Consider the following 19938-nt stretch of genomic DNA (forward strand, 5'->3'; position numbering starts at 1 on the left):
TTCTTCCTAATGTCCCACCTAAACTCCCCTGGTCCAGCTTAAGACTATGTCCTCTCATACATATGAGAGGTTCCATATCTCCTCACAGCCGAGATGTCCTGATGCTGAAGTTGCAACAGGGAAAGGTTTGCTTCCACCAAGCACTTTGGTGGAAGGGAGCCGCAGCCTGCCTGCCACCTCGTGAAGGGCCCGCCAAAAGGTGCACGCGGCCTCTTCCCATTTCTTCAGCCACCTTTAGGCTAAATTTGACACCCGGGAATGGCGTTAATGGAGGTTCAGTGTTCGGTCTGACGCTGCTCACTGCAGTGGATTCCCGAGCTCCGACACTCCGCAGCAGCCGCGGTTTTGTCTGTTCACAAGCGCGCCTGATACAGCGCGTTTCCGACCAGCGCGTCCCTTCCCGCTCCGAAAGCCGCCGCTGCCTCCCACCCCCCCCCGCCCCCCGGGCTCGACGCCCCCCGCCCCGCCGCCTCCCCGCCGCCGCCGAGAGCGCCTCCCACAGGCCACCCGCGCGGCGCCGGGGGCCGCCCGTCGGGGGTGCTCTCCCTGCTCCCATCCGCCGCCCGCCACGGCGCGACCCCCGCCCGGGACCCCCTCCGCGAGCCCAGGGACGGACAGGGCGATCCTCGGCCCCATCTCTCGCCGGGGCGGCGGGAGGGGCGCCAGCCCCGCGCGACAGCCGTGACCGAGCGGGGGCGGCCTGGAAGGGCCGCCGGCGCCTGGCGGCCCCGCCCCGCTCATCCCGCCGCTCCCCCGCCCGCCCGGCCGCGTTCCCGGCGGGCGGCGCCGCGGGGTGACGGGCGGGTCTCGGCCACAGCCGAGTGCGGCGCGTCAGTTCCGGCGGGGAGCGCGGCGCGGCGCGTGGGTCGGAAGCGCCGCGGCGGCGGCGGCGGCGGGGGAGCGGAAAATGGCGACGGCCGCGCAGCTCACGGACGAGGAGCTCTTCTCGGAGCTGAGGCGCTTCGGCTTCTCCCCGGGGCCGGTCACCGAGAGCACCCGGCCCGTCTACCTGAAGAAGCTGAAGAAGCTGCGCGAGGATGAGCGGGCCGGGGCCCGCAGCGGCGGCGGCGCCAACAAGACCCGGAACAGCAACAACAATAACACGGGAGCCGGAGCGGCGCCGGGCGGAGGCGGCGGCCCCGGGCGGGCGGCCCCAGGAGCGCGGCTGGCCAGCGCCGAGCACCCCTTCGTTCCCGGGGCTGCCGCCGGAGGCGGCCGGGGCCGCGCCGCACCCCCTGCCGGGGGCGGCAAAGTGCTGCTGGGCTTCAGCTCGGACGAGTCGGACGTGGAGAGCAGCCCCCGGAGCCAGGCCGGCGGCAGGAGGGAACGCGCTGCGCCCCTCTTCCGCGGCCTCAGGCCCTCCGCCCCCCACGGCGCCTGCGGCGTGAGCAGCAGCTCCCCCCCGGAGGAGGCGGCCCGGCGGAAGCCTAACGCCTGGTGGGGGGCGGCGGCCAGGAGACCGGCGGCGACTCAGGGTGTGAGGGAGCTCGGGGACGGCGAGGAGGATGACGAAGAGGAGAAGGAGAGCGAGCAGCAGCGGTGGAAGAACCGGACCGTGAACGGGAACCGGCTCCTCGCCTACGGAGGCAGCAGGGACAAGTACTCGGACTCGGACTCGGAGGAGGCGGGGGCGAGGGCCAAACAGCAGGGACCGAAGGAGGAGTCTGCAATCCGCCGGCCCAGACGGAGCCTCAGCAAGTCTCCTGCTCCATTCATAACAAGCAAATGCGCTGCAGCCGGCGCTGGCGTGATGGAGACGGGCCAAGAAAGGGCTGGCGGAGGCTGCGATGCTGGTGTGCTCGTAACGAATGACAGGGCGGCGGGGGCGGCTGCTGCCGGCAGTCTAGACAGGGGCAGAAATCAGGAGGAGGAGGAGGCGGCGGTGGTGGTGGTGGGGGGAAGAGGAGGAGGAGGATGTGAAAATCTGGACTCTAGTCCTCCTAGCCCCAGATACCGCATTGGCCTGTCCAAGAAATCCCCATCAGTATTGTTGCTGCCACCACCGCTCACGGACGTGGACAGCGGCAAAGTCACTGACCCTCCAGGCACCATTAGGAAAGCGACCAATAATCATGTTCTCAGCGGTGCTCCTGGTAGCTGTAATGTTGAATCCAGGATCTATTCATCTACTAATAGCCTTCCCCCGGGTGGAACCACCTCCTCCCTTAGACTCAACCACTCCAATCATACGGGTTCAAATCATACCTACCTGAAAAACACCTACAAGAAGAATCTCTCTGAGCCCGAGGAGGAGCTTCTCCAACAGTTCAAAAGAGAGGAGGTATCCACCACTGGAGGCTTCAGTGCACATTACCTGTCCATGTTCCTCTTAACTGCTGCATGCTTGTTCTTTCTGATACTGGGATTCACATACCTGAGAATGAGAGGTTCTGGAGTAGCTGAGGATGTGGGAGCCAACAGTAAGTATTAGGTGAAGGGTAAGAGCAGTTTCTGCAACTGGATGTAACAACTGTTAATACGCCTTTGCATTCCCAGACATCCCTTACTGAGCAGTTCTGGGTTCCACCTTAGAATAATCTCTCTTTAGACGATGGTGCACAGAGAATTTGTCTTTCCTTATGTATGTGCTTTGCAAGCTGGTGTAATAAGCTTGCAAGACATTTGAGGATAAACTTAAATCCTAGCATTCCCTGCTATCTGTTGATACCCTGTTTTCTAGCACGTTTTCTTCCCAAAGCAGTTCTATGGATTTTGTTCAATATAGCAGGAGTATGGTTAATAGAGATTGACGAGGTAAGGCTTTATGTTAACCTCACAGGAGTAAGCATGCACGTTTAGATACCTGGGGTTCATGCAGGTCTAAGATTTGACCGTAGTTGTTTGGTAATGAAGCAAGTTGTTTTCATTCATATGCGTTGAGGGCTGAAAAGGATCCTAGGCTGAGATGATGTTACACACTATGACAGACTTTGGGCAGTGAATGCTTGACCTATTGTTTATTGTTTTCTAATAAATACTTTCTTCTAAATTTAGTTAAGAATAACGTTTATACATGAAATACTGCTGTGCTTTAGTCTGAATTTCAGAGCATTCATTTTTTTAAAATCTTGAATTATTTGGGAACTTCTTGTATATGTGAAAGTAACTTCTTGGAATGGATTTAAAAACTACCATTTTCTATTCATGAAGCATACAAAAATGGAAATGTACCACCTAAGGGTGGTGATTCATGCTGATTCAATTCTTGGCTGTTCTGAAATGGACAGTGGAGACTAACATCAGAAAGAAAAACCATTACATTGCTGTCTTGATTTCTCATTGCTCCTGGTGAGAAATTATGCAAAAAACTGGTTTTGGGATGTAAGAGCATTAGAAGGTTCTTGGCAACTTGCATTTTTTCTTGAAATGATTGAGGAAGGAGTGTGGGGTATGTACATTTCTTTGTATAGAGAGTAGAGGATTTATATACTCATTTGTGGGCATGTATACAGTGCCATGTAAGGAGCGATCCGACTGTTATCTTGGGATCTGCTAGATGTCATAGGGCAGAAGTAGCAGTGTGGGCTGGCTTTTTTTCTATTCCCTTTTGAACGTTGTTCATTACATTAGGGTAGCAGAATAGTTCTTAATTCTGTTTTGCACTCTTTGGCGGGGGGGTGCGAGTAAAACATTTGGTGTTTAGGAAGGACAGCAGCAAGGACTTGGGGATTTGCGATGGTTTCGTTGCAATGGTCCACGTGGCTCTTAAGTACTGTTCAGTCTCGTTTTTTGGGAATGCTGTGAACATACACAGGTGGGCTATAATTAGATACAGTGTAGTGTGACTGTTGGGACTGCTCATAGTCTGGTTAGCTTCTGGCCATAACTGCTAGAGACAAGCCTACATTTTATTATGTATGGATAAGCTGTATTATTATACTGACATGTACTATATACTTCTTTTAGTCTTGAAATATGATGATTTTAATGGGAGAAGATCTGTAGGCATACTGGGGTAAACTGCCGAATTCAGTGGTTGAGTTAAAACTGGCTTATCATCCTGTTTGATAAAAGATGAATGTTTCAGCAATGCAGATAGCAATAGTTCTTGAAGTTCAGAGTGGATTTTTTTTTTTTTATATTGGAAGAAAATTGTTTTTGAATGTGTGAACTTTCCTGTATAGAGCGTGTGGATTGATTGTGTTGAGTATATTGCTCTTAAAAAGTTAACCTAGCTGGAACTGTTAGGAAAAATTGTCCTCTTCTTAGAGGACCTTGCTTAGGTTAGGCTGCCCAGTCAGTGCTCTGGTAGTCCAGTGTTGCTTGGTAGTTCAAGTAAACCAGTTCTTGGCGTGTTCTTGCTTTCTTTTCAGTGGAACTCTTGAAAGTGGGTTTCCTGAAGAATTGTTCTGGCAATGGCACTCGTATTTCATCTGTCCTACTTCCTCACAGCCCCAGGCTTTGCTGCAACGTAACAAATGGGAACAGGGGGAATGGTGTCCTTTGGAAGAAGCAAACAGCGGGTTTTGTGGCTACCTCCTTTGATAGGGAGATGAGCAGGCCGCTTCTTTTCAGTAATGTGGGAATGAGCAGGGAATTACCTTGTCCATATGTTTAGCATGTGCTTACTAAATTCTTCTCAAATCAGCATACGGGACAAAAATATGGTGGGTCTGTACAACAGGCAAGAACAGACAAGACAGGTTAATAAAGATTTTTACTGAAGAGGGGGAGAACCCTGTCTTCTATTATATGCTTCCTAAGCTTAAACATCATCCAAGTGTGTCCTTTGACTCTTATGCTTATATGGGTATACTGTCTGTTTTCTTTATAGAAGCAGAACTGATTCATACTTCATTAAAAATAATAACGTATCTCAAAAACAACCATTTCATTTAGGTAGATATTGAGATTATTCTGTCTTTTAGATGGTTGTAGGTAAGATTCTGTTGGGTGAGAGTGATTGTGGAAAAAAATCAGTTATTTTAAACTTGAATCCGTGTCGTAAAGAGTTTAGGGTTCAGAGGAGTTGCAATATATGCATCTCTGTAATTATCATGCTTACTGTGATAAAGCAATAAAGGCAGTTATTTGTATATTTGGTGGCTTCTTATTTTAAATTTGCAGGGATTTATGCACAGTGAGCTTAAATGCTGGCTTTCTTAATAGTTAATTACCTAAAATTAAATGCAATCAAAATAAAGTGATAGTATGTTTGTGACATTGAAAAATATTAATCACAAAGTACACTCAATATCAACACTTAAATATTTGTCAGTCTGTAATCTAAGAACAGAGGAGGCGTGTGTAATGAGAGGGAAGCTTAAAACCAGGCGTTGGAGTTGAATTTAGGCCATGTGTAGTAGTATAAATGAGAAGGGGTGAGCAGAGAATTTCAGAAGAGACTTGTCACTTAACACTGTGCCTAGTGTTCAAATGATTTCTTATTCAGAGCTCTGAAATAGCTATGAAGTGCTTTAGTTTTTCCACATGTAGTATAAAATGTTCAAAGACAAATCAGAACTGGGCTAATTCTTCTGTATCTAAGCTATAAAGGTCACTTGAAGTAAGGTTTTTATGCATTTTGCTGTCTAAAATATAGATAAACGTCTGTGAGGTTTTTCTTAAACCCGTTGAAATAAGCTGCTCTTGAAGCTCAGGTAAAAGACCAACTAATGCATAAGTGCATGCTGTGCTTGCTAGCTCTGACAGTGCTGTATGTGGAAAAGATCAGTTTGGGCTTGTTGCTGGTAACCTCATTCATTTTGCTCTGGCTGTAAAGCATGTTTTATTTGCACCTGCCTTCAAAATACCATGGAATTGAATCAACTTCTTGCAAACCAGCACAGTATTTTGTCAGGAAAATGGTATACTTTAGTCTACTTTCCTCGGGTTCTTCAAACCCTGAAGAGTTGGGTATCTCTTCCAACTTCTGTGGTTTTGTGATGTTACTCTGAGCATCTCAAGTGGGTGTTCCTGAAAGTTAATTCTAAAGTTACTTTTAATGAAAAGTTGATAACTGTACCAGATCAGTCGATGTTGCTTTCAGGTCTGGTTTACTTTTCTGAAAAATGTGGGCACTAGTACAGATGCTGTTGAAGTCTGTAATCTGAAACAGGTTGTGTGTAAGTTACTTTTACTGTTTCTGCTCCAGTACTTTGTTTGAGAAGCAGCTGATATGACAAAAGAAAAAACAGAACAAAACCACCACAACAACAAACTAATTTTGAAACTTTCAGGTAGGTCTTGTTTAAAATCTTATTTTCTTACCAGGAGAGGCTTTTAAAAGTGACATCTGTTGCTAGTAATTTTGGTCTTTCTATGAAGTTTGTTACAAAACAATTGCTAGGAGGATAATCCTTACAATGTTTGCTCCAACTTGTGTTTTTGAAATGTTAGTTCAGGGAGACTTAGCAGTTATGTATATTGCAAGTGTAAGCTTATGCAAATCACAATTCTAAGAGTTTCATTCAATTCTGTTGTTGTTCCTTGACTTCTAAATCTTTCAGGTGTTAAAACTTCTATGGAATTTTATGCAGGGAATTTAATTGCTAAGAAGTTAGATTTGCTGTATAAAAGACAAGATGATGACTGTTATGCTCACAGGCCTGCAAATTACTATTGAAGTGCTGTGGTATTTCACAGATAACTTATGAATTTACTTGCCTTCTAAGATCACCTTCTCAGATGAGTCTATATTCTTGACAGTGTTGCCTTTAATGGAGGAAAATTAGTTGTGGGTAAGAAGTATTTATAGAAGAGGAGACAAAGGGAGGGAGAAAAAGTAAAAGATTTGAGAGTTCCTGTGTTGTGTGCCTATTAAGGTTGCTTGTGCTTTCAAGGGATTCCCTGACTTGTATTTGACACTGTAACATCTTCTATTGAAATACTAGTATATAGCTGTTTCACTTTCTGTATATTGCTTTAAATCCTAGTTAGCAAGTTTCTCAACTAGGTGTTATAAAAGAAAGTCCTCCTATCTCTGGGAAACAATTGTGTTTCTAAAATCATGTACGTTTAAATCATTTTGTCATCTGTGTTTCATCTGAAAGTAGTAGGTTGCAAACTTTAGCTTGATTGCTTACCCAGCTAAGCTGGCAGGATTTGTAGAGTTGTAGTGAACTCTGATCCCTGTCATGCTTCTAGACTTGCGCTCAGAAATAGTAAGACCATTTGAACAGACCAGAACTGTTGTTTGAGAAAGTTGTTTGGTCACTTCACAAAAAAGCTTAGGCAAGTAAATTAAGCAAGTGCAGTGGGTTTTTTTTCTTGATGAAAGTGCTATTCCAATGCTGTGGAAAATCATGTAGTGTTGTAATCCTGCTACGTATATTCCTTTCACCTTTATCGTACTTGTGAGTATTTGTATTCTCTGCTAAAATTAGTTGTCTGTTGTGATTTGTGTTAGGTTGAGGGGAATAAGTTTACTGGTTAATGGACTGTGAAATCAAGGTATATTAAAAAGATAAGACTTTTTGGGCGACTCCAGTGTTTGCTGAGAACTTCATTAGTTCTGTCCTTGTCTTGACTGTTCTTGGCTCCTTCTGTTTCTCCTGGTAGGTCTAGATATGTGGAAGAAGGTGACAGTGCCTTTGCTGTGATTAGGATAAATCAGGACATGGTGTAGCTCAGGTCTTGCTCAAAGTAACCTTGGTAGCTTCTGTCCTTTCTGATAGAGAAAAGCTTGTCAAAAGGGGCAGTGGTACTGATGGAAAGAAGCATACTGATGGGTGCAGGGGTAAATTGAAGAACCACTGCACATCTTAAAGCTGATCTCATGTAGGTTCCTTCTGTGTTAGAAGGCTTGCTTGAGCTTATAATGTCCAGTGTTGAATCCTGCTGTGCTGTACTTCCCACAATGTTATTTAGTGCTGTTTCTCTGTTCTGCTTGTGTTTACATTCTGCTGTGGAGTGTGAGAGTAGGTGTATGTTAGCTGTGAAACAGGCAAATGTGGTGCCTGTTGTGCATAGCTTGCTGGTGGAGATGTGGTGTTATGTCTGGCATTTTGCAGAGGTGAATTCTTTTTGCAGAGGAAAGGATCAAATTTTCTGTTTACTGATGGTCATATTGTAACATCAAGGTATCTTGAGTAACGCTGCTAATTAGAGTCTTTAATTCCTTCAGCAGCTTTAAATGACCTCTGAGTGACAGACTGAATTGATACAAAAGGCTGTTTAATGTGGGGAGAAGAGTAGGGGCTTAAAAAGAGAGATCTGACATTGAATTAAGAGACACTACAACTTAGTAAGTAGTCTCTAAGATCCATTGAATTTTAGTGATGCTCTGTCAGATAAGTAAGAAATGGGTCTTCATAAATGAAGGATTGTAGAACAAGTTGGCAACTTTGTCTCAGAGAAGGCCATTTACTTAAACATAAATTTAAAGATGGCTTGTTACAGAGTAATTGTTTCATATACATACTAAGACTTCCTTCATACTGCCTTTATTTACTTTATTTGCTTAATACATGGTCACATCCCCTTAACCTTCTATTTTTTGAAAAACTCCAAGAAACATTTGTACTTGGACTCCCAGTGTCTTGGGTAAATGCAGGATCAGCCTGTCCTTTCTGGTTGTTGACTGGACAAAACTTTATCACAAGAGGACTGCTGGGCACGAGGTGGATAGGTGTAATGTTTTTCCTAACACTAGATTTTAAGGCCACATCTAGACCTTAATTTTACTTTAGTCCGCAGAAAAGTGTTTCTTTGGTCAGGTAAATCTCTGCGTTGGAGAAACCTCAGACTGTTAATTTTGTAACTGTTTTTGTTAGCTTTAGGATATTTTCAATAGGCTGCATATCAAAGCCCCTTACATTAACCATCTGTCCCCACAATACTCACCATCTCACTATGTAGTTGTGCAATAAAACATCCCACAGCACTTCATTCAATAGTACTTATCCCAGGGCTTGTTCAGCATCATCAACCTGCACAGTGCAAGCCCCTCATATCCCACATACCCCATATCTCACAACTTCATCAAACACATTTTTATCAGAATATGTGGATGTTGTTGGTCATAGAGAACAGAAGTCTAGCTATAGAACTAATCTATATATAGAGCTAACTAATCTAGCTATTGAACTATCTACTGAAACCTGTCAGTAGATATTGAGCAATGAACATTTACTGTCAAGGATGGGTTTCATATCTCAGAAGGTAGATATGTGATTACGTTTTTGTTCTGGTTTGGGTTTTTTATTTTGTTTGTCTTGTTACTGTTGCCTGAAATAACGCTTGGGTTTGTTGTGAGGTGGGTTGGTGTTTTTTGGTTTTTTTAATTCCCAGTATATTTTCTGGGAAATGGTATAACATTATCTGTTAATGAATTTCTATTCATCTCTGGCTGTATCTAAAGTTGAATGGCTTTTGTTCTTTTTCAGGTGTCATGCCTTAGACTACCAAAGAGGATTTTGTTGAGTGATAGACTGGGTGGTGCATGTGTGACAAATGCTTGAGAGGCATTTTCACAGGCTGTGGAAATCCACAGTTCAAACCTAATTACGGGGAAACGCCAGTCTGGCAGTGTTGCTTGTACTGTTTTTCCTTGCAAATACCTTGGAAATAATTTACTGTTGCTTTGTAAATAAGAGAAAAAGATTTATGAAATTCCTTGGTGGTATCTTGCAAAGGAGAGTATCATATTAGGTTCAACCTAGTCTGTTTCTATATTGGTGTGCCCCCAATGTATGACCCAAGAAAGTTTGGGGAGAAGAAAGGCATAGTGTATTTCAAAGAAAAAGCTGAAAAGGTGTTTTTTATTTGGTTGGTTCTGGGGTTTTTTGGGGGTATGTATGTGAAAGGAATTTTATACTGTCCTAGGGAAACTTTTCCTAGCTGAGAAATTTAGAGCAGAGATGCAGATTTCCTTCTGGAGAAGGAACTAGTCTCATTATTTATTTTTGGATTTTGTTTCTCTTATCTGTAAGCATGAGAAGTACTTACGCTTTTACATCTGCTTATGTAAAAGCAGGTGTGGATAAAAGTGTTTGTAAGTCACTATGGGAAATAGGGAACCTGAGCTGTATGTAAAGGATATGTTCGTGCTTAGGTACTTTGTATTTTGCATATAATAATAAATGCATGTTCATTTTGATCTAAACTCAGAAAAAAGCTAAGAAGGGAGTGTTGAGAACATCTAAGAGAGCTATACGGCTGTACTGTCTCTACAGTGTCCTTTGAACTAGGAGTGGAAATACCCATCTTTGGAGTACTCTTGTGAGCTGACTTACTCGCTGACTCACTAACCCTAATCCATTCAGAATGGGCAGGTATATATGCACAGTTTGATTTGGTGATTCTAGGTGTATTATGATCAATGCCTGATAAGTTTTATTTCCATCAGAGGTGGTACTCCCTTCAGAAACACTGCAGACTGTATTTAAGTTGTTTACATTGAGCATGGATGTGTTGGCATACTTTATAATTGAACAGTGTAAAATGTTTTTTAAATTATAACTTTAAACACTTTTTTTTCTTTTGACCTTCAGCTAAAGGTGCTGCTTATTGAACTAATAACAAAAATGTGCAGATTGAGTACAAATGCACGTGAAGTAGAGGGAGGAGGAAAACCATGAGATGTTAAATCCAGACTTGTTTTATTCTACTATATAGGATGTGTGGTATTAAGTCATCCCTTTGGAGGGAGAGCAAACTGGAGGGAACTGACATGAAAGTAGCAGCCCTGGCAAGGAGCTGTCCTGGTGATTGAGGACCTGAGGCCAAATAGGGTCTGCCTATCCCTTCTGTAAGGGAATGAGTTAGTATGTGATATCCTTTGCCATTCAGAAGAGGGGAATGTACCAAGCTGCTTCCACAAGCCTTGGTGTCAACTAACTATATGGCCGGCTCCCTTAAGCATAAGGTACGTGGTTTGAGGAGAGTTAGGATCTTGTTCTGTAAACTTTCTTTTCATAGTTCAAGCACTGAATTTTGTGATACCATATAGTGACCTACATAGTACAGAGTTCTCATGTACCAAAGGTGTGGTATGGTTCTGTTGTTCCTAGTGTTTGATATCTTGGTAAGAGTCACTTGTACTTCCTTTCTGTTGTCTTTTTTTCCTGTTTCTGCATGGCAGGTGAGTTTCTTGCCAAGAAAGGTTTTGGTTTTTCTTGTTTTTTTTCTCTAGATCCACCAGGGTCAGAAGTGCACGCAGTACTGCTAGAAGATTCATCACCTTAATCCACAAACTGATAGTGTAACCTTTTAACTAATAGGTGTAGCCTATTTAATTAATAAACATTTATGATAACATTAGTTCAAGTTCAGTCTTAGTTCAAGCAGACTCTTCAGCTGAGTAAAGGATAATGGTGTGTTAGTCCAGTTGTTCTTTTCAGATAGTTTTTATTTGAACCAGGTAGATGAATCAAACAAATAATCAAACAAATGCATTTGCTATGGTAGACAGCCTGGAAGGCTAGCCAGTTCTTCAGAGTCTTAGTCCAGTGAAGTAAAAATGGAAGTAACTCAATATTGCCTGCTGTTATGCATGTCCAGTCAAGTGGTGGTTTACTGCTGAGCTTATCCTGATTTTGAGCTCTGCAAACTTTTACAGTATGTTGTGAGCAGTTTTCCTTCTTCTTAGTAAAAGTTTCCTTAGTTTCCTCCTTCCTTAGTTAAAGAACTAATATGGATACTTGTGGTAAACTGACTGCTGCTTCCTCAGTGAAAGCTCATCTTTGTCATGCCGAGAGACCTGCTAGCAACTACCTCTGTATGTCCTGCATAGAGCACCTGTTTTCAGAGTTCTGCTGTTGTTTTTAGGCTTTGTAAATATCATGTTGTTCAGCAGTGCTGCTGCTTTTAGTGCAGCAAGCACTGATAGACTAATGTGTGCTGAATGGTTAAGAGGACAGAGGCACAACAGAACCCCAGTTTTTAAAATGAAAATTTCCTATTTGGTATCTTGACTTTGGGCTTATGATTGATAGCCTTTCAAGAGTTTTCTTGTCAGTGTTCTCCCTTCAAATGTTACCTTTGGATGTTGTAAACTGTTCATACTATTACTAATACTTTGTAACTGAAGTCTGTCTGGAAGAAGAGGTTATGACTGGGTGTTTTTATGTTGGAGGCTCTTCAAGACAGAAATCCTTACTGCTTGTACGAGATCACAGGATCTTTTTATCAAGACTGGGCCCCTTGGCAGAGTGACAATTGATTCAGTATTTAATTGCAGCTTCCCATTGATTTTTAAACCTGTATTTCAATAACACTTGCTTTATTAGCTTGCTTTCCATCTTGAACTTTGGAGTTTGAGGAAAACAGAACACTTCCTAGTTAAATATAAAGCATGTTGTGTTGCCGTGCTTTCAAGGTGGAGTTTCCCCTTTTTTAAAATTTGCCTTCATTTGTTGAAGTGGTGGGTATTTTTTGACCTTTTAAAATGTAAGGAGCTAAAATACTTGGGAGGGGTGCAGAAGAAGGCAGAAGAGCTATTTCAGAAGCCTATTCTGATACTCTACCCATTGTAAAATGCTGGTGTGTGTCTGAAGTCTAATGTTTCTCCTGGTAATGTTTTGCACTGCTTGTAAGAGCAGTTTTAGTGTGGTGAGTTTTTTATTTCCTTTGTATACACACTAGCCTGTAATGAATACTGTGTGTATGTGTGTGCAACGAATGTGATTTTAATCTAATTTTTACAATGCATGGCAAGTGCACTTTTGATCCATTTTCCCTAATTGAACAGAGACAGCTGTTTCTTCTGTATTTTGCAATACAATGCAAAAGAGCACATGTGCAAGTTCTGTTACTGTAAAATATTTTCTTGAATATTCTTAAGAACTGACAACTTTTATAATTTCTAGGTTTTTGATCAGTAATACAAGTACCAGAATGAAAATAATGTTATTATTCTAATGAAACTGAATAATCTGATGAGAAGCTTTCCCAATACATTTGTCTCTTCTTAAATATGGATGAAATTGGCATGACTCACAGGAGCATCTTTCGACATTCAGATCTATTCTAACCAGTATTTAAATGGACAGGAGTAGATTGGAACCTTTGATAGAGCTAAACAAATGAGAGGGTTATTTTGTTGTGATTTGTTGGGCTTTTTTTTTTTTTAAAGAAGCGGTGAAAAACTCCAAAGAGAAATTCTGGTATATCATACCCTTTTACCTAAAATAATGAAGACTTTTATTTTCAGGGCTGATAGAAAATGCATCTGAAGTGTATATCACAAATATGATTATTTTACTTCTTTTGGAGGAGGGCTTTGTCAAAAAAGTAACCAACATGAAGTTGTTGGTTATGTTCTCAATCGTTATATCACTTACAGAATGAATTAAAATTACATTGGGGAAAAAATTATCAATAAAAGTGCTTTAAACTGAACCAGTTGAAAAAGTGACTAGATGTTAAGGAAAGGCTCAGCGGTTTGTAGAATTCACTAATCCTTGTGGCACATTATGCTGCTCTTCAAAATCTACAGGGCCAAGGACTATTCCAACTATAATGGGGTACTCATTTCAAAATACAAAAACCATTTCCAAAGCACACAAAGATGATCTGTAATGAAGGAATTGCTGTATGATTTTGTGTCTTAGTATAAAAGCAGAGAGATTTAACCTACTGGTTGGAAGTGGTTTCTACCTGAATTGGAGCGATATGGAGATGGAAGATCATGCAAAACTGCTTGTCTGTTTTGAGCATTAAATAATTGCAGAGAGGAAAATAAAGGCAGGATTATTTTATTTAAGAAGTTTGAAATATGGAGCTCTGGAATAACATTTCCTGCAATAACTTGTTTGGTGTTTTTCTGGCATTTTAAGGTTTAGGAGTTCTGAGAAGCAATGTTTTGGAATTACTCTTGACAGATACATGGTGTGTCACTGGGTGAAGTCAGGCCTTGATCCCAGACTTAGAAAAAGTTACAGATCTGTTAGCTGACATTGAAAATACTTGGGTTGTAAAATTATTGAAAATTTGTTTTTGAGGTCATGTAGAAAAGGGCTGGGCTAAAGGCCCATTTCTGATAGCAGTGCTTCTAATATTGTGTGGTAGCAGCACATTATCCAGCTAATGTATTTGTTTTAAGAAGAAAAAAAATCTAATAGAAAGCATTAGGTTATCTGCTTACTGAACACACCTTTGCAAAACAGATTTTGGAAATATTACTTCTTCTGTTTTGGGGTTAGTCTGCTTGTGGCATGGTGGATGAGGAGGAGAAAAGTACTTTGCAGGGAGGAACATTCTTGCTTCTGCAGAAGCTGCTAACTTGGAAGTGTATGTTGTAGTGCACAGTCTCTGAATGCTTTGGGTGAATGGTACTTGATGCTTTGTGTCATCACAAACAAGGTGCTGATGGGTTAATTGAGATCATTCTCATTTCTGCAGCTGCAGTTTTACAGCTCCTTAAAGTTGCGTTGGAATTTTGCTTTTTCATCTATAACATCAAATTATCTGTGCATTCAGAAATAGATTATGGCATTACAATGGGTCTGTTAAAAATGTTGCCTTAAAAATGTTAGGAGGAACATAGAGCTGCCGGAAGGTTCAGAAGTGGCTTTTATAGCACGGAGAAAGAGGACTCAAATTTGGAAGACTTAAGGAATGAAGTGAAGGCATGAATATTATGGAAGGGCTAAATAGTCTTTTTACTCCCTCTCTCCTCTGATACAAGGATACATGTTTTTTTACCTTTGTAGTGTAAGTAGATGATAATTTGTTCTTTGAACCCCCTTAGAATGTGAGCTTGATAGAAGGACTGTTTTCAAAGCTGGCAATTGTTGCATCATAGAGGTCTCAAACCCTTTTTGAGGAGGAGCCTTGGAAGTATATGTTCAGATAAAAATCTTATATTAGTAATTAGTTCTTAATTTAATGTTTAGTTTGGTAGAATACAAATTTACCACTCTTTCAAATGTAGTTACATATTCTAAGAACTGTCAAGAAAGCTTTTGAACCAAGAATGCTGATGTAATATTTTGAAATACCTTAGACATGTTGGAGTAGGTGAAAACTTTACATCTGTGACTGGAGCACATGGGAGGATTTGGTAAGAGCTTAGGTTCTGGACAAAAGAAAAAAGGGTGGATTCAGAAGAGGAATTACTGAAGAAGTTAAGGAGTGGCCTTATTAACTCAAATGAATTGAGGTTATGTGGTAAATAAGTGCAGATTGATTAACAGTTGTAATTGCATATGCAGCTGATAAATTGCAGCAGTTGCATTTAGCATACTTGCCTCTTAAGGCATCAGTCATCCTAAACTAAATAGTATCATACATAAAATGTACTTCAGTTATTGGTTAACTTGCCCTAAAATCACTAACTTCAGAGGGATTTAATGGAAATCCTATAGTGTGAGTTAAAATAAGGAATTACAAAGATTGTTAAATTTTTGTGATAAGTAATTTTGAAGAGGTGGTCAATATTCTTGGTCACGGTAACCAGTATGTATTTGTGAAGGAGAGGCAAACATTGACACATCACCTGGCTTGCTTCATAAATTCAAGGTGTTAATATTTATGTAAATATGAAGTTGCCCAAATGCGAGATTGATTTTACACTGGGATTGTGATACTGGAAAAGTCTAACCACCACCATGGCCTCCACTTAATTGCTGGACTGCCCCAGCATATCTAGAGTTTCAGGTGACAGTTCACAGTTTGCATCTTTGCAGGCACGGAAATGTTGCATATGTGTTTGTTTCATGACTTTCATCAGTGCTAAAATATGTTAGTCATGACATAAAATATGAAATCTACGCACTCTTGTGTCTCGTGTTTGCACCCCCTTTCCGATCAAAGACGACTACTGAATCAAGATTTCATGTATGCTCAATGAGATTGACCTTAGAGTCCATAATTATCCTTGTCTGGATAACTTAATGATCAACCTGGTGTTTCTCTAATCCTATTTTAGGCTATTGAGATTGAAAGTTTAGTGTACTGGGCATGTTCTATTGAGTTAATGAATGAAATACATAAGACTTTTTAAAGTTGGTAGCTTGATAATCCAGTAGGCAACGTCTGCGAATTTGGACCTATAGAATGAAATCATGAAGTGCTGTAGGGCTTGGTTTGCAAGAGTCTTCAACATCTGCTTCTATGAACTTTAGTTAATCTTCTATCTGAGAATCAAGTATTTGGATGTATGTGAAAACCAGTCCTTGGGTGGTTTTGGTTTGGTTAGGGTTTTTTTTTCCATATGCTGTATCAGAAGATGCTGAAGGGCTTATTGGGTAGGTAACATGCTTAATTATTTTCTGAGCTCAGGCACATGGATAAACTTGTTTGCAAAGTTACAGAGATTCAAGCTGTCTTCCTTCCGAAAGTATTTTCACTGTCCTGCTGCTTTAGACATCATTTTTTGGTTGTAACCATAGGAATGTGAACCTTACCATTGCTACATGTAGGAGCAAAAAAATGGTAATTGTTCCTACTTCAAACTTCTTTTCAAAACTAAGGTGAAGTAGATCAACATTTGTCTGCTGACAAGAATGCTACTGAAGTTCATGTGGTTAAAAAAAATCACATTCTTTTATGAATAATTAATTTTTTTCTTACAAAATAATTTTTGTTGTTGTTTCTTATCCCTATTCACTTACACTTGACTAAGGTTGGAGACCCTGTTTTATAAGTTGGTCCTTAGTTTCTTTTGTATCCTCCATTTCTCCTAAATGAGAAATCTTGCCATGAATTTGATCTGTCAACCTTTATATTTCTCTTATATTTTCCATTTATAATTAAATTAACTGATCCGTTTAAGCATAGTTGTGTTTCAGAAATCAAGATATTGTCCATCAGTCTACTCTTGCGTGGGCAGCTCTTGATGTGTTGTGGATACCTATATGCATGGGAGTGCATGAGCCCTCAGTGTGTCGTCTCACTCTTGTTAAAAGAAAATGCTGAGTTGTAGAGCTTTGTTGTATGTATTAGTGGTTAGTAAAAAAGTGATTTTCCTTTTTTAAGCTGTCCACTAAAATGTAAAACCTTCAAATTATTTCAATGCAATTGAGTTATTAAGAGTTTGGCAAATAGCTGTGAAATTTGTTGACATACAAAATTCTGCTTTAACCTAAATGCTACTATACTGCATTAATAAATGCAGAGTTAGGGCAAAGGTTAATAGATGTCTCTTTGTTATTTGTCTTATTATGGACCTTGTTTTTATCTAACTATTACAGTGTTGTCATAAAGCTGCAATGTTGGTATACCTTTATAGTATTTGCAGAACCTGGAGTGAATTAATTCTTTTTTTTTTTTCTTTTTTGACAGTCAAGGATCCCTTTAGTGAAGAACTCCAAAAAATACAAGTAAGTAAAACCACTTAACATTGAGATTTTAATCTGTCACATGATTGTATAAAAACAATCTAGATCTGTTCAGAAGGATGTAGTTTTAATATAATTGGCAGGAAGTAAATGCACTTCTTGTAACTGATGTTTTAATTTTTTTTTTCATCTTGGGCAATATAAATAGGACTACAAGATTTGTCTGAGGCATGTTGATTTCTTCATACACAATGAAGATAGTATATCATTTGTGTTGTAAAAAGAAAAAAAGTGTTGTAAATTTTGAGACTAAATTTAGCAGTTTTTTACTTACTGTTACCATTTGGCTTCTCAACCTTGAAAGCACAGCTGGTAAGAGATGATTGACATGAAACCCCAGGATCTTATTTAGTGCTATAAAAGAGCAAGGGTTAAAGTCCTTCAAAATGGATTTAAAAATATGTCTTGTTTGCTTTGATTCCATTTTGTTACTTATTCCTATATTCACTTTTTGGTCTGAAATATCAGGCTAACCATTTTTGAGATGTCACCATTGAAGCTATCTGTGTTATTCTTAGTTGTGCAGCATGCATTCAGGTTGTTCTCTCTTCTGACTTGAATTTTAAACATAGTGATCTGCTTTTGCTAGGCATATATAAGCAAGTATTGCAAGATAATTGTGGAGGATTTGGGGGGCATTTTTTTGGTTTGCTGTTTGGGATTTGGTTTTTTTTGTTTGGTGGATTGGTGGTTTTTTGTGTCTAGGATTGAACTCTCGAAAAGTGAATAATTGCGTATTAAGCAGATGGCCTTGGCTAGAAAATGTTTCTGAATGTCTTGAACAAATTAAATTTCTTGAGGTAAATTCTGGGGATTCTTTCAAAATGACTTCACTAGTGCAGAGGGAATGCAGTTTGTGCACTGGACTCAGCCCGAGAACCTGTTCTGTGGGTTACTTTCTGCTGTTTCTACTACACTGTTCCATAGTAATACTGTTGCATGCTTGATTGTTTGTTAGCTACAAAGATTATACTGTTCAGTTCCTTTTTTAATGTGATCCAACTGTTAACTAGAAAAAAAATGGTCACAGTAATATTTCACATGTTCATCTCAGTGTAACTATTAGTGAAGTCTAATACACAGTGAAGTCTACTGGCAAATAAGAGGAACTTGAAGTGCTGCTGGTGGTGTGTGTGTGTGCTGAAGGACTGATTTTTCTCTTCTGCCATTCACAGTGTTTTCCAGCCAGGAAATGAGTTAATAAGGTTGTTTAGTTTTCTGAGGAGTATCAGCTGCATCAACTTAATCTCAGCAATGGTTTTGTAGTACCAGAATAGGGAGAGGTGATGCTGGTGATTATTGGTATTGCTGATGGGAAATAATTTGTCCATTGTTTGATCAATGAAATTGGTAGCAATTTTCTTACAGAAAAGACTTGGACTATTCACATTTTAAAATTATGTCAATAGTCCTGGTGCATCAAGGAATTAAGCTTAATATACTTAGTTGTTTTTCAAAATGCCCATAATCGGCATGTGTGCGAACTGGAAAATTATTTTTTTGCGTATTTTTTTGAATGAAGGCTCTAGTCTTAGCCATTTGATAAAACTTCAACATTTCAGAATACTCTTTAGTGTATGGAATTGTATGTGTATGGAATTGCATGTTGTCTTTATATTTTGAGTAATTCCTTCTACTATAAAATGGTCCTGGATATATTTAAAGAAAATTGCTCGATATCTTGATAAGTTTAACTCCTCTGTAAGTGGCAATTATATGACATCCCATATTCATGCTTATTATGGGAATTAGGCCTTTTTGTATTATGGGGTATGCAGGAAGTATCAACAAGATAGTCCACAGCTTTGTGGTATGCTTTGTTTTGGCTTTTTGTTTGGTGGGAGTGGTTTGTTTGTTTCTTAAATTACTGTAGTTTGAAGGTAGACAACAAAAACCTTCCTTTCCTCTGAATTTTATGCTGGAATGTGACCAAATGGCACTTTAGCATGGCTTGTATGAAATGTCACTGCACATTTATAAAAAATAAAACTTATTTTTACCTAGTAGCTATCAAAAAACCACCGCAAACAAAAGACTCTTCTTTTGAGTCATTTCACTAATCTTTCTGTAGTATCAAAATACTACTGAGAGTCATACTACTGAGAGTCTGTTAGTTTTTACTGGCAGATCTGTCAGAGTCCAAGCTGCAATCTAGTTTAGCTTCAATCAAGATATGAAAACTCAATGGAGTGAATACTTGGATTCAAAATCTACTGCCTGCATCATTATTGATGTGTGAGACATTACAGCTTTCTACCTGTATGTGTAAACCCTGTTTTTTTCCTCATGGTATATGAAGATTTTGGGGCTAAATGGAAAAAATACATCTGTACTACTGCTTGTCTTAATAAAAATATGTTTTTCTCATTCTAGGAAGGTGAAATAAGTCTCATGATGAAGAGCTTGTATGCACTTCATGATAAATTGGCACAAGTAGCAGGTAACACTTAAAAAATATTTTGATGTAGCGTTATGGCAACAGCTGCAAAAAATGTCCATGCTCAGATAGTGATTTGCAACAACTGGGTCCCTGATAGCCATTTATAGTTCCATTTTGGGAAACTCAAAATCCTGTTTTGGGTTCACTTACACTGTCTTTTTCCACCAGTGTAGCACCTTTTGTTGCAATATTTATTAATGGGATAGGCTCTTGAATATTGTGATCCTGTGTGTTTTTTGATCCAGTGTCTTAATGCTTTATTAATCTGATTTTGTT

The 19938-nt window shown here is 40.3% G+C and overlaps 1 protein-coding gene across 1 annotated transcript in view; it reads left to right on the plus strand.

Moving 5' to 3' along the window:
• Positions 1–840: 840 nt before the first annotated feature.
• The window catches only part of LEMD3 (LEM domain containing 3), a 43637-nt gene continuing 24539 nt past the window's right edge, over positions 841–19938 (plus strand). Inside the window, exons 1-3 of the mRNA XM_068998574.1 lie at positions 841–2420; positions 17167–17204; positions 19596–19662. Of these exons, the coding sequence (XP_068854675.1) occupies positions 908–2420; positions 17167–17204; positions 19596–19662 (1618 nt within the window). The 5' untranslated portion in view covers positions 841–907. The remainder of the gene's footprint in view (positions 2421–17166; positions 17205–19595; positions 19663–19938) is intronic.

The sequence above is a fragment of the Aphelocoma coerulescens genome, chromosome 1A (genome assembly GCF_041296385.1).
Source record: "Aphelocoma coerulescens isolate FSJ_1873_10779 chromosome 1A, UR_Acoe_1.0, whole genome shotgun sequence".
Lineage (NCBI taxonomy): Eukaryota > Metazoa > Chordata > Aves > Passeriformes > Corvidae > Aphelocoma > Aphelocoma coerulescens.